The sequence below is a fragment of the Punctularia strigosozonata genome (assembly GCF_000264995.1).
Source record: "Punctularia strigosozonata HHB-11173 SS5 unplaced genomic scaffold PUNSTscaffold_1, whole genome shotgun sequence".
Taxonomy (NCBI): domain Eukaryota; kingdom Fungi; phylum Basidiomycota; class Agaricomycetes; order Corticiales; family Punctulariaceae; genus Punctularia; species Punctularia strigosozonata.
In genome coordinates this window covers 2,888,236-2,900,821 of record NW_006767433.1, presented here as the reverse complement: position 1 = coordinate 2,900,821, position 12,586 = coordinate 2,888,236, and the positions used below count along the sequence as shown (strand labels likewise).

The following is a 12,586-nucleotide window of genomic DNA, read 5'->3' as shown; positions in this document are numbered from 1 at the left end:
GTATCGGAATCGCCAATCGCCGATTATGACTGTGGACCAACTCATTATGATTGCTCCTGGGCATTCTGGAAATGCCTCAGGGTTTAGCATCTGGACTGCTCCAAGGGGGAGGACCTGATTGGCGCTGAGTCCTGTTGATGACATGAGCAAGCAGGTATCAGAAATTTGCAACACTATGCTCAGAAATTTGGGTATATTCTTGCAATTCACGGGCCGTAGCCTCGATGTAGCGATTCGTATGGATCATCATGTTATGGTAAGCCGGAAGATAGAACTCACTCTGAAGTGTTCACATCGCCAAAGGAGAAACGTAGCCTGGATAGCGAAGGGAGTGAAGGTCACTAGTCAGGACAAAGCGCGAAAGAAAGTGACCATATAACATCACGTGCCGGATGCAGGGCAGGTTCCCCGTCGGCACGTTAAGGGCGCATTTCATTACTTGCGTCTTTCACTAACACTACGACCATTATGGCGGGCGTTCTGCAGACTCACAATCCCGCCTTTCACGCTTTCCCACTAAGGACAAAAAAAGACGCCCCTCCTACTCTGCAGTATGCGAACCCCTTCTCTGCGGCGATGGTAAGTGGCTATTCTTCTGGTAAAGCACATCAGCCGACAGCCGCTTCTGTTTAGAACGTGCTAACCTCATCGTCAACGCCTCCAAACACGACACGCCCTCAGAAACGTAGAATAGAAGAAGACGAGAACGATAGTCGTACTGGCCGGGATGTGGCGATGGACAGGAGTCCAACCCCGGAGCGTCCCAAACGAGCTGTACCCAAACGAGCACGGGTGGCTACCCATGCAAGCGGCGGTGGAGATGGCAAGGAGCCCAAAGCAGGAAAGAGCACGACTCAAGAAGATGGCTCGGACGTGGATGTTGGCTTACTGTTGGGTAAGGTGGCTCGGACTGGATCTACGCGCACGACTAGCTGACCTGGTTCTCAGCTAGTCTGCCGTCGGACGCACTGCTCCCCTTGTTGAATTCTCTGCTTACCTCTCAACCATCCCTCAAACCCCTCGTTCTCTCCCTCATACCTCGACCGACGCTCTCAACCGCCTTGCAATCAATCAGCATATCAGCCAAGAAGCTGCGCGATGCGTACCCATATTCGAACGCCACATCGTTCTCTTCGGCTTCATTTGGCACTCTCGGCTCGACGTCCTTCGGAAGTGCCCGTCCTAACGGACTCGGCGCTTCCTCGATGGGCTTTGGTTTCGGACAGCACACCCAACAACAGCACGTTCCTGCATCAGGGGGGACCCAGTCTGTCATGCGCGACGATTACGTGCTATCCCGTATTCGGCCCCACATATCCGAATTCGTTTCAACGTGTTTCTCGTACCTTCCGTACTTTTCCTTCATACCCACGGAAGATCAATCCACCTCCGTAAATACGGCCCTACGAACTCAACTCAAGGAACGAATACACCCGGGAGAAGGCTTCCAGTTCCTCCAGTCGCTAACCTCGCAAATTCTGGATCAACCTCCTTTAACTCAATCATCACTCGTCCCGTTGATAATGCCAAGACTGTTGGAAGAATGGAAGGCATGGGTGGATCGTGTGGACGTTGTGGTTAACGGAGAGGGCGGTATGTTCGGCCAGGAGATGGTGCAGAGTTGGATGCGGGCTTTGGACGGGTTCGCGCTTGCCAAGGGCCACGGGACAGAAGCGATGCGAGAGATACGGGATCGCTTTGTCGCGAGGGCGGGTTGGCTGCTGGGACGTCAGAGCCTCCCTGAGACGATGGAAGAGCTATGATATGGATGGTCACTCATTATTTTCCTGCGTCTGGCATATCACGCGATTTGCATTGCACAACGGTCCGTCTCTCGCTCAATAGTCCTGTATCAGTTATATGTCGCTTTGCCTCCAATGAAAGTTATGGACGACGACGTTGAGAGCGGGTTTCGGCACGTGCTGTCACGGGCTCTTCAAGTCGATCACCTCCGAGCTCACGCTTCGCTCGTTACCGGCTGGTGGCCGAATACCACAAAAAAAACCGACAAGCAAGGCCCATGCATGCTCCATCATGCCGCTCGGAACCTGAGCAAACCAGTCTCGCTCGCAAACATCTTCCAACTTGCCGCTGGCCGGGCGTGGATGAGACGTGTTCATGCTGCACCCGTCCGTGGACCGGTTCATCGTCATCGCGGCGTGTCAGTCCTACCTCCGGATGCGGATGGAGCAGGTCCCTCTCGCCAACGTTCTTCCCGGTACGCTCAGTGCATGATGTTGACAGCCTGCCCTTGCTCAACGCCAGCAGCAGACCGGAGAGTCGTGCTCCGGCTACCCGTCCCGCTGGTGACATTCATCGGGGCTCGTCCAAGGGAAAGCCAGGACCTCCGCTGAGCGCACAACGACAGTCTCGCCCCGGTACCGACCGTTTCACGCGACGGACGGCTACACACGGCGTTCGGAGCGCAGTGCATGGGGGCACAACTGTTGCACCAGCCGACATTGACAGCGTACGAGACAGTGATTTCACCGCAACGGACCCGGGAAGGTCTACGGCAGTGATAACTCCTGCACAGAACCTCAAGCCGCCCTGGGTTGACGCGTCAGTGACCCTACCTACAGTCGCTTCGGGTTCTTTTTGCACGATGCCAGCATTCCACGCTCCGATACCACAGTCACGTACACAACTCCACCAACTCATCCTATCGTTTCTCCAGAAAGTGGAGTCCCCGCCCACACTGCAATCGCTCATCGCCTACCATTCTTTTTTTCCCCCTGACATGCGCTCCACGAAATCATGCAATGTCCTACTTGGGCTCTCCATCAGGCAAGCCGCTTTTGGAACTGCCCGCGCAATACTTGACCAAATGGAGCGGGAATCGATTCCTTGGAACGGAGAAACGAGGAAGCTTGTGCTGCGGCTCTTGGTGCGAACAAACAAGTGGGACGAGGCGTATCAAGCTCTTGCCTCGCTGCCACCTACCTCCAGAGGCCTGTTGTCTTTATGGTTAGAGCTCTTTTACATGCCGAAGCGAGGGGCACTACGGGATGCCACTCAGACGCCAATGCGTTCCGATAATGATCCTGCGCGACATACTGCCCTGGACGCCGACCGCTACAAATGCCTTCTGCAGCAGATACCGCACATGACAAAGCAGCAGCAGATCAGGACGCCTGTTCGCATCCTCGAAATGATGGTACAGGCCTTGACGAGCATGGGACACCAGGAACTAGCGCTGCAAACGGTCATTAGATACTTTCGCGAGTTGTCGACCCCGCTGGATGATAGATATCGCGCGAAATGCCTCAAGCTCGTGCACCTTTTGCTACTGCCCTTCGCTCGTAAAACGCAAGGATCTCTCCAAGCCCATCGCGCTGCACGTAATGTTGTGGCGCAGGCTCTCCACCATGGTCCGGATATCAAGCCGACCTCCACCACCCTGTATCTCCTTCTCGCTTCGCTGAAGAGAACACGCATGTGTGGAACACGCGCGCTGAGGCTTACCCGCAAATTCATCCGTAAATGGGGCGATGAGATCGCAGATCGACGCGTCTGGCGTCGGGTGGCTTCGCTCGCGCTCAAGGAGAAACGCATTGGTATCGTCAATATGGTCCTGCGCGGAGAAGAGAGGATGGGATACCCAAGGCGGTTGTGGAAACTTGCGACCGAAGTTACCGGAGGGCAAGGGGTCGCTTTGGATGTTGGCCGAGGTTGTGTTACAGGTGCTGCCCTCGTTCGTGCACGGATCAGTCGAATATGGCCTAAACGTGGCGAAGAAGGGTGGAAGTGGAGGCAACTACGGACACGATACGCTAGGTTAAAAATCGGGAGACGGCGTAGAGCCAGCCAAATACGCCCCGACGCTCGTAGGATGGCAGCCATCCGTCCACTGTGACTAATGGACGTGTATTTGATCTACTAGCGAGTAGTGGGGGACTGCTATGGGACTACCGCGCCGGTCCCGGTATATGCAACGGCTTGGTAGCAATATCAGCCAGACTGCATAGAGTATGTTACAAAATACGGAATGGCTAATTCGGATGCCCAGACACTAAGTATTAACCTCCAGGATGGCATCCTCTGCTCTGAGTAATAACCGTTTCGTCCACCTTTCCGTCCATCGATATACTTGATACAGCGCTCTAAAAGCAAAAGAGATGCAGTCAGTGTGAAGTATATGGTTCGGGTGTATATGAACCTAGCAGCACCAGCGATCAGAAGAGCAAGGACAATCAGAGCAGCTACATCCCTGTTGTCTCCTCGTCTACGATTTCCTCGATATCTTGCTATCCAATGGACAGGTCCGAGCAGTTGCATTGACAACAGGAGCTGTACAACGCTTACAGCGCCCACGACCGGTAGGCCAAGAAGGAACCGGGTGATGAGGCGCCAAACCAGGCCGGGAGGTGAACCCGCTCTGCTTCTGGCACGAACGGACGAAAGCGTTGTCTTGTCGATTATCCCTGGTTCGTCCCTCAGAATCCGGAGGAATGCGCGTATTAAATCACGACCGACGTCCCATGGAGAAGTCCAGAAACCGCCATAGGATGAATAGTAGTACGTCGTTCCAGAATGGCGGGTATCGATATCGTCCTCGAATGGTGACAAGAACGCTGTGGTGATGAACGAGGAACATAGGACAAGAACAGTGAACAAGATAGCAGATCCCGCTGCGATGATGACTATGGCACGCACGCATATTAGTCTAACGAAACATAACATAGTCAGTGATATCCTTACCGGGATTGCTAGCCATGCCCACTATTCGAGTACGGGCAAACCTATATCGGTAGCCACATTGCGGGCACTTGAAGAACGCAGTTTCGGATTGGGAAGACATGCGCCACGTCTGCAAGCACTTGACATGTACATACTATACAATCTGACGATGAGATGGTGTCTACCAACAAGCTGTGGTCGATGATACCGTGATAGATCCTTTGCACAGGCAAGGCCGAATCAAACGACCGAGCAAGGGATCCTCGCCATCGAGACAGATTCGACATTGCTTCTCTTGCCTGTCCTCCGCTGCTGAGTCCGACTGGGTGTTCTCAGCGGGGAAATCACCGTTGTTGACCATGGCCTACTCAACACCCAAGCGGGCAGGTAGTGACGACCGGCGGAAACGTACGAGCAGGTTCACGGTGAAGTTGCGAGACTGGATCACATACGTAGCACGAAGCACAAGGCGGTGTACGTGTGAATATGTGGATCATGCATTTGATCGACCAAGGCTGCAGCACAGCGCCGCAATATCTGGCCCCCACGGATTTCCTCCTACGGTGTCGTTCCTCAGGGCTTGTTGGACTTGTCCGGTTCAACCTATATGTGTGTCTGGCGAGACGAAACGGTGGTATGGACAGCCAGCGGGACCGAATCGATTGTTCACGCCCGGCTCTGCGTCGCTAGGTTTTACTACTTTCTTGCGACTCCGATTGGGAAGCGCTGATCCTGCGGGGCATATCAAGTTTCCTTCACCACTACGTCCAATTAGTGTCTCTTGACTGAGGTCAGCGTGTGGATTCATGCTGTGTGGAACGCGTTTCACCTTGGATCCTCCCTCGCCATTGTTGTCTTCACCCTTCCTCGGGACTGGACAACGTCACGAACGGGAAATGTGCTTTACAGTCTGCGCAGTGACGCCACGGGCCAATTCAGTGCTGGTTCTCCAGACCGTCCGAGCTTGCCATCTACGCCTGGCATCAGTCGACTTGGTGTTACTGTCTTCTGCGATCTGCATCTAGCCCCGCCTCGTCATTGCCGATTATTGGAAGGCAACAGGACGGCATATTCTCCCGGTCCTCGGAACAGCGTGAGCCATGCACCGGGACGCGCTTTCCGCGTGCCATCAGTCATTATCGGTCGTCTAAAGAGCTCAGCGTTTTGAGTTGATCTTCGTGCTCCCAGCATTGCGTCCTGATCACTCGTCGCAACACCGAAGAGGCCAACCTATAAATAAAGTGAACCCGACAGTCAATTGCGAGTCGAGAGTCAGGTCCATCTGCTGAACTTGAACCGTCGCCGGCGCTTGAATCTCGGGTTAATCAATACACGCACAGGCAGGATTGCGGAGGATTGTTTTCTTGCGAAACCATGCCCCATCGCATATCACGACGAAAGATGCGGTTATGGCGCGCATGTGGTGCACGCATGCCTAATCAAGCCCATTTACCTGCTGCTTCCATATACGCCCATCCGTACACTCCTAGGCTTAGATGGAATCCCATGCCAAATCACTACTGGATACGACAGGTATCCGATGTCGCACATGTCGTTCGTTGATCCTCACGAAATCTGTTCTCCCTTCGACATTGCATCTCAATAAACAATCCGCTCTCCGCAGAGTATAAATGGCCCAGGACGTGGAGGCTTTTCCACCACACATTCATGGTGATGCCAAGCGCTGGACAGTTTATCGCCTTATCTACTAGCTCTGTAGGCGTTGGACCTGGAGGTACAACATCTATGGTCGCGTGCGTTCCTTCCCTCAGACTCGGACGCCGGTCCCTGACTTGGCCTCACAGAAGAGTCGCGGTGGTTGGTTACCGAGGCGAAATAATGTGGGAGGCATATATCACTCCCACTATGCCGGTGTCAGACTATAGGACCGCGACCACAGGCATCACTGCCGACAACCTTGCACCGGGTAAGTCGAAGTGTGACGTTCATGTTGTCCTGGGTTAATATGCATTCTGACGCACATCTCGCATAGGGCGTACTATTTACTTTTCTGACGTTCAGCGGCACGTTGCTATGCTCATTGAAGGCAAAATACTGATCGGCCACAGTCTATGGAACGACCTATCTGGTAGGCGCGGTATACAGTGCAAATAAGCTGTGACTGACATAATACACGACCCTTCAGTTCTCGGGATACCTCATCCAGCCATATATACGCGCGACCTGGCACTCTATCAGCCGTTTCGGAATACCCTACGCCAGCCAAATGCGACGATAGGTCTCCAGACGCTCGTTTGGCAGTTCATGGGTCGCCATATCGGAGAAGGGGCGCATGATCCCGTAAGCAACAAGTGTAGCCTTATAACGTAGCAACTTGCCGATCATCGGCCTAGATTGAGCGCGCGCGGGCAGCTATCGACTTGTATCGTTCTGCATCGACAGACTGGGAGACAAGCATAGCTCAAGGTAAGTCTCCTCCGCCGTTTCGAACTTGAGCCTCAGGCCAACCGCTGTCAGGTCAGTGGCCTTGTGCCTTGCCTCCTAGTTCATTCTCTCGGTGCTATGGATGAGCTTCAGCCCACGATTGACGGAAGTCGAGACCTCAGAATAGCCTAGACCACCATGTACTCTCCCTTGTATTGCTTTCCCAGGATGTAAATGCGAATGGCTGTGGCAATCTTGGTTTCCACAAAGTCACAAAAGCATACGTTGAAGTGTGACAGCTCCGGAGAAGCCTATGATGTTGACTCGACGTGCAATATTAAGATACAGCATATGGTTTACAGCGATATGATCCTCATGATCGACAACTACCAATTGCGTCGTAATTGACGTTTGACATTTTCGTATAAAGTTCTTGTTTCAGTTCGGCCTGGTTCGAGTTCCGACATGTATTGATCGATGGCCATGTCCATCCTGCTGACTGGTATCTCCGTTGATGTGGAGGACGTCGGCTGTCTTGCGTTCTCAAGCCAGTCGCTGAGCAGTACCGCGATATCCGAGGAAATTATCTGCACATTCGCCTGTTCATTGAAGGGCGGAATCTGCATATAACCAAAAACATCACTACGGGAAACCGAGCGTTCACATATTAATCGTACCTGGGATTCATACATCTCATGGAAAATGTCCCAAACCTCCGGGTAAGGCACGCCGCATTGCACGAGAATGCGAGGCGCCCAACCTTCGGGGACCGCATTTTTGTGCCGCAACACGAATCGCACGAGTAAAGAAGCAACGTGACCTATATCCCATCAGATGCGGAATTGGCGGGCAACTGCATCGAAGGTCACTCACGAAGAGGGAAAGCGCTTTCGGATGGGTAAAAGCGTTGCCCGAGGGGCGTAGTCTTGGACACGATGCGATCGGCAGCGACATCCGGTGGCCCATCCTCCGCGGCTGTAATAATCACGCCAGAAGTGAGGATGATTCTGACCGATCCCAAACAAGGCATCTGCTTACCCTCCTCGAATATTTGATTCCATATCGTTTGCGTCAAGTTGGTGTCTCGATGCCCTGACACGTGGAGAATCAAGAGCTTTGCGGTAGGGAGATCGAATGGTTCGGCATATTCTTGATAAAGCTGCAGTCAAGCCGCCTTCGATATCAAGGATGTTTGTGAATGTTTCGGAACGACTCACGTCGGAAATATTGAATAGCTTCTTGGAAAGAGCAGTAATCCGTTCAGTGACTTCGCCGCCTTCGTGGATGTGCGGGGAGAGGACGTTGTAAATCTCCAGCTGAACCTGGGCGACTTCAAGCTTCTCTTCCAGGTCGGTGAGGAACGCTATCGCGGTCTCGTGTCTTCCCCCCGCCGAGATTGGATGTGACTTCGCGTTACCCACTGCCAACGTAAGATACTCTAGACGAGCTTCGAGGGGGAGATCAAATCTGGGTATCGAACTCAGTGCGTGCTTCGCTCCAGTGGAAATCAAGCTCACTCTGTAGATTCTGCAAGGGCAGCGAGGACCTCAGCAGCACGGAGTGGTTGTCCATCCTTGACGTAGAACTGCCAGAGCAACTGGAACTTTTCCACGCTTACAGGCTCTCGCCGCAAGTGGGCTTCAAGGTATGCTGGTCGCATCTGGAGAATGGGATGTAATCTCAATTAAGATACGGAGACGCGCTAGCATACCTCTAGGAGCTCGTCAGCTAAGCCTTTCGTTATCAACCAGTCATAGAGCGTAGAGTGGAAGATTTCGTCGTCACTGAGGAACGCAAGTTCGTATGCGTGCGATCGTACTGCCTCCGCTTGTTCGGACGTTGACGTCGCACTTGACTGGGTAACGGCTTGCTCGAACTTCTCCAGCGACTCCAATACAAGGTCATAGCAACGCCGCCGCTCTTCCCAAGCCTCCCTTCGTGGATCGTTATCAGGACAGCCTGCGTGCCAGTACTCCCGTCCTTGAGATTTCGGATCCATGGCTTTTGCGCAGTATAGCGGTAATTCGACGGCCCCTGGTGCATGCTCAATGTCAGAGAAGGCTTAGTGGGCGGTATCGGGTGGTAAAACACTCACCTTTCGTGTAACTTAGTTGCTGATACTCCTTCACGACTTCCTTCAATTTCTCTGAGTCGAGCAATCGCGCGCCTTTCACAAACAAGCTGCAGTCCGATGAGCACAGATCTCGATGTGGGTGAATCGGTCTGACCTCAGCGACTCCGCAAGCCAGTCATGACGTTCGGTGGGGTTTCGGGCCTCAACAGCTCGCCGGACATCTTCCTTCGCCTACGTGCATGTGGTTGAGTGGAAAGCAGCCCGATCGGGGTCGTCGCGACTTGCCTTGTAAATCATGACATCGTCTGTACTGCAGAAAGTGCCGCATCGTTGTTGGAGTACTTCACTAATGGTGTCAACCTACAACGTATGTATATGAGCGAACTTCCCGATGACACACTGGTGCACGTACACCGATTTGTTGACCGATCTGTTGATCAATAACAACATTGACGAGAGCCCTAGATACGGCAACACCGTTTTGACCAGTTACCAGCTCTTCGAAAGTGAGGGAATCAACCAATTTCTGTACATCTTGTGCACATCTGAATGTTGATCGCTCAAGCTCCGAGCACAGAGTACACTGTTCGGCACAGAACTCACTGAGCGACTAATTCTCCCAAACGATAGTCGTTGAGGAGTAATACAAAGGAGATCGCCTCTACGGCCCGCGATAAGAGGGCGATAAGTGACGAAACGGATTCTTGTTCCACCTGGGTACGATTCGTCAAAGGATGTCATCTCAGACAGAAATGGCAGCCCACCCGCCACGCTTCTTGTTCATTACTGCCAGCCGACCTCGCGCCAGATTGATCTCCCGGGGTGGAGTGGAATAGCTGCGGGTTCTTATCGAGGAAAGTCTTCAAGGCGAAAAGATTTTTTTGGATAGTAACGAGTAGATTCTCGTCAACATTGAGCTGCCGCAGGCCCAGCGCACTATAGCAGAAAGGGCGTCAGACAGGACCCAGTAAGACGAAACGTTCGATTACCCAATCGACACCAACTTGGCTTTCCATATCGGACGGACCAATCGCGCAAGATAGAGGGCCAAGCCTTCTCTTCGGCCGCTGAAGATTGCCGTACCGGAGCCGTCACCTATTTGAAAGGGACGATTAGTTGCATATTGTATGCAAACTGCTCTCCAAACTTCGACTGACCCGTCCCGTATGTCATTCTTTCCGCCCATATCGGTCTCTCACCAAAGTCGTAGAAGGCCTGTTTCGCCACGGCAGCCAAATCGGGACTCACTGTCGCCAGTGTCCCCGAGTTTTGGAGTTCTCCTGTGTCGAGGAACGTATTTCCGCTCGCTAGACCGAGTAACATAGCGCACGTCTGATCTCGTCCGAAGCTGTGCGGGTATAATCAACGTAATGATGAGGGTCAACCACAGACGTGTACCTACCTATCTCTGAACTCAATGATCGATTGAACGTTTCCTTCTGCGTGGACTTCCTCGATGACGTCCCGGAGGTAATCCATTGGGCGACGCTTGGCGAGGAAAGTCAGCCCTACGTTAGTCAGGACCATAAATTGCTTCGTGGTTTCTGAAAATTGTAGTGCCAATTCGTTGATGACACCGGGAGATGGAGTGTTGGGTGGCGCCGATACATTCGACGACCTTGGAACGGCTGCCATGGCCCATGTGTTCCCTGGAACCACGATCAGGGTAGCGTATTCCGTCAGAGGCGGTCTAGGAGGGCCACCACCGTATGAGTTGTTGTATGTAGGTTGCGATGGATTGAAACGCTGGGGTTCCCCGGGAGGCCGAATTTGACCCAAAGAACCAACACGTGTCAGATCCGGTGATGTGCAGAGCAAAAAGTCGGCGCCGTCTGTATCGCCTTTCTGTGCGGCAACCAGGAGGCCAGCATCGTAGCATGAGCTCTCAAGCCCGGACACGGTGTACGGTCTTGAGGGAGCCGCAGATTGGCCGGCGCCATACCCTAGTACAGAAGTCCTGAGCGGCGCCGATTGTTCGTCGGGATGAAGGAGATTGGGTGGTGGAAGTCGGACGTGAACGAGCTGAAGATGGCGACCTCCGGCCGAGCCCGACCCCAGTCCGCTATAATACCCCGAGCTAGCAGCCGTGGGCAGGAAGTAGAGACGGACGCCAGTGGAGGTGATGGCTACGAGCTGGACGCCGGCCCTGGATTCGTTCGGTTCAACCACGTGAAGGGCTATGATCTGGAAGTTTTTGGGTGTTAACGCCGGCGCACCGGGAGCCTTGTCTTGGGCAGCCTTGTAGAGATTGTTCAAGGTCTGCACGTGCTCGACAGACTTGGGTCCGGTCGGTTTGTATACTGAAATGACATTTCGGGCGCTTAACGCGTACAAGAGGCCGCGCGCGGGGTCGGGGATGAGTGAGGCGATGCGATCTGCTGTGATCATGTGTGAGCTTTCGGTTGACATGAGGCGAGAAAGAACTGGCCATCGGAAGCAGACGAAGCAAACTTGGGTAGCAGACTGTGCACGCCACCTACTGAATGGTTGATGAGCTGAACGCGTTTGCCAAACCACCCCTCCTTCTCTTGATAGTGCAACTCGTACAGGTTTCCGTCTTGTGCACCGGCGAGAAAGATGCGGCCATCGGCCATCCCAGCGACACAAGTCATCTCCACCTCCGTCGTGATGGACATCTCCGTGGCGTAGAGCTGTATTTCCTTGTGAGGTCTGTCGTTGGGCAGTCTGCCGGTTGTGCAAGATACGCCGATGAGCAGCACCGTTATGGGTGTGCAGATGACGAGGACGTAGACGATGTCGTCAATGAACACGCCGGGCCGCGGTTTGACAATAGCCACGGAAGTGATGTTGTCGGGCTGCTCGTTGTAGGTCATGATGGTCTCACTGAATATTCGGGTTTGAGAAGCGACGCGGATCGTGAGGATATATCCTCACCCCTCGACGTAGTCCCATAGGAACAGCTGGTGGTCAATCGTGATCCATGCGCGCTCCAGTTCGGGCAGGAGCCCCATATGTGACGTTACATGGGTGGCTGCACAGAGAGGGGCTCATGGTCAGCGTGCGAGAGTTACGAGGAGCACGAAGAGGCGTACAATTGTAGTATTGGAACAGCCCTTCCGGAATGCCTGCAAGCCTCCGCTTCTGGAATGGCACGCGGTAGTCGTCCGGGAACACGCTGTACGACGCGGAGGATGGAGTGCCGGCTGTAAACGCCTTTGTCAACAGAGGCGGGTAAGAGGCGGATGGCGGGTGGCATACGGCTGAGCAGCATCTCCCCGAGGTCAGGGATGGTCTGGGCATCTCTGTTAAGCTTTTCGAGGAGAACCTGGCTGGCTGTCTGAAGCGCGGGGAGGTTTGCGGCAGGGTCCGGCGCCGGTGTGGGCTGGCGAAGAGAGAGCGGGCTGCTGGGACCAGCGAGGTGCGAGCCAGCAAACGAACGAGACATGGCGGGGAAAGCCATCCTGGCCGACGAAGGGACCAACAAGT

General features: G+C 53.8%; 4 protein-coding genes across 4 annotated transcripts; 2 read left to right on the top strand and 2 right to left on the bottom strand.

The window, feature by feature from the left end:
• Positions 1-483: 483 nt before the first annotated feature.
• PUNSTDRAFT_95738 (uncharacterized protein) lies at positions 484-1,763 on the top strand (the record flags this gene model as incomplete). The annotated part of the gene is made up of 4 exons (XM_007378992.1): positions 484-579; positions 634-895; positions 949-1,179; positions 1,258-1,763. Exons 1-4 carry the CDS (start codon positions 577-579, stop codon positions 1,761-1,763), a joined length of 1,002 nt encoding a protein of 333 aa, XP_007379054.1. The 5' UTR covers positions 484-576.
• A 213-nt stretch (positions 1,764-1,976) lies between these two features.
• PUNSTDRAFT_95736 (uncharacterized protein) lies at positions 1,977-5,137 on the bottom strand. The gene is made up of 5 exons (XM_007378991.1): positions 4,889-5,137; positions 4,702-4,834; positions 4,160-4,643; positions 2,272-4,103; positions 1,977-2,218 (listed from the first exon to the last, which is right to left on the bottom strand). The coding sequence occupies exons 1-4, from the start codon at positions 5,039-5,041 to the stop codon at positions 4,013-4,015; spliced, it is 861 nt and encodes a 286-aa protein (XP_007379053.1). The 5' UTR covers positions 5,042-5,137; the 3' UTR covers positions 1,977-2,218; positions 2,272-4,012.
• Positions 5,138-6,354: 1,217 nt separating this feature from the next.
• On the top strand, positions 6,355-7,211 carry PUNSTDRAFT_59423 (uncharacterized protein; the record flags this gene model as incomplete). Its single annotated transcript, XM_007378990.1, has 6 exons — positions 6,355-6,434; positions 6,486-6,607; positions 6,674-6,769; positions 6,827-6,981; positions 7,035-7,107; positions 7,159-7,211. The coding sequence occupies 6 exons, from the start codon at positions 6,355-6,357 to the stop codon at positions 7,209-7,211; spliced, it is 579 nt and encodes a 192-aa protein (XP_007379052.1).
• Positions 7,212-7,369: 158 nt separating this feature from the next.
• PUNSTDRAFT_80229 (nucleoporin) lies at positions 7,370-12,530 on the bottom strand. Its single transcript, XM_007378989.1, has 20 exons — positions 12,359-12,530; positions 12,193-12,303; positions 12,035-12,131; positions 11,568-11,983; positions 10,542-11,517; positions 10,297-10,487; positions 10,129-10,234; positions 9,904-10,075; positions 9,743-9,852; positions 9,552-9,684; positions 9,425-9,499; positions 9,294-9,370; positions 9,161-9,246; positions 8,777-9,099; positions 8,583-8,725; positions 8,283-8,532; positions 8,104-8,224; positions 7,939-8,040; positions 7,743-7,885; positions 7,370-7,685 (listed from the first exon to the last, which is right to left on the bottom strand). The coding sequence occupies exons 1-20, from the start codon at positions 12,369-12,371 to the stop codon at positions 7,452-7,454; spliced, it is 3,879 nt and encodes a 1,292-aa protein (XP_007379051.1). The 5' UTR covers positions 12,372-12,530; the 3' UTR covers positions 7,370-7,451.
• Between the last annotated feature and the right edge of the window lie 56 nt (positions 12,531-12,586).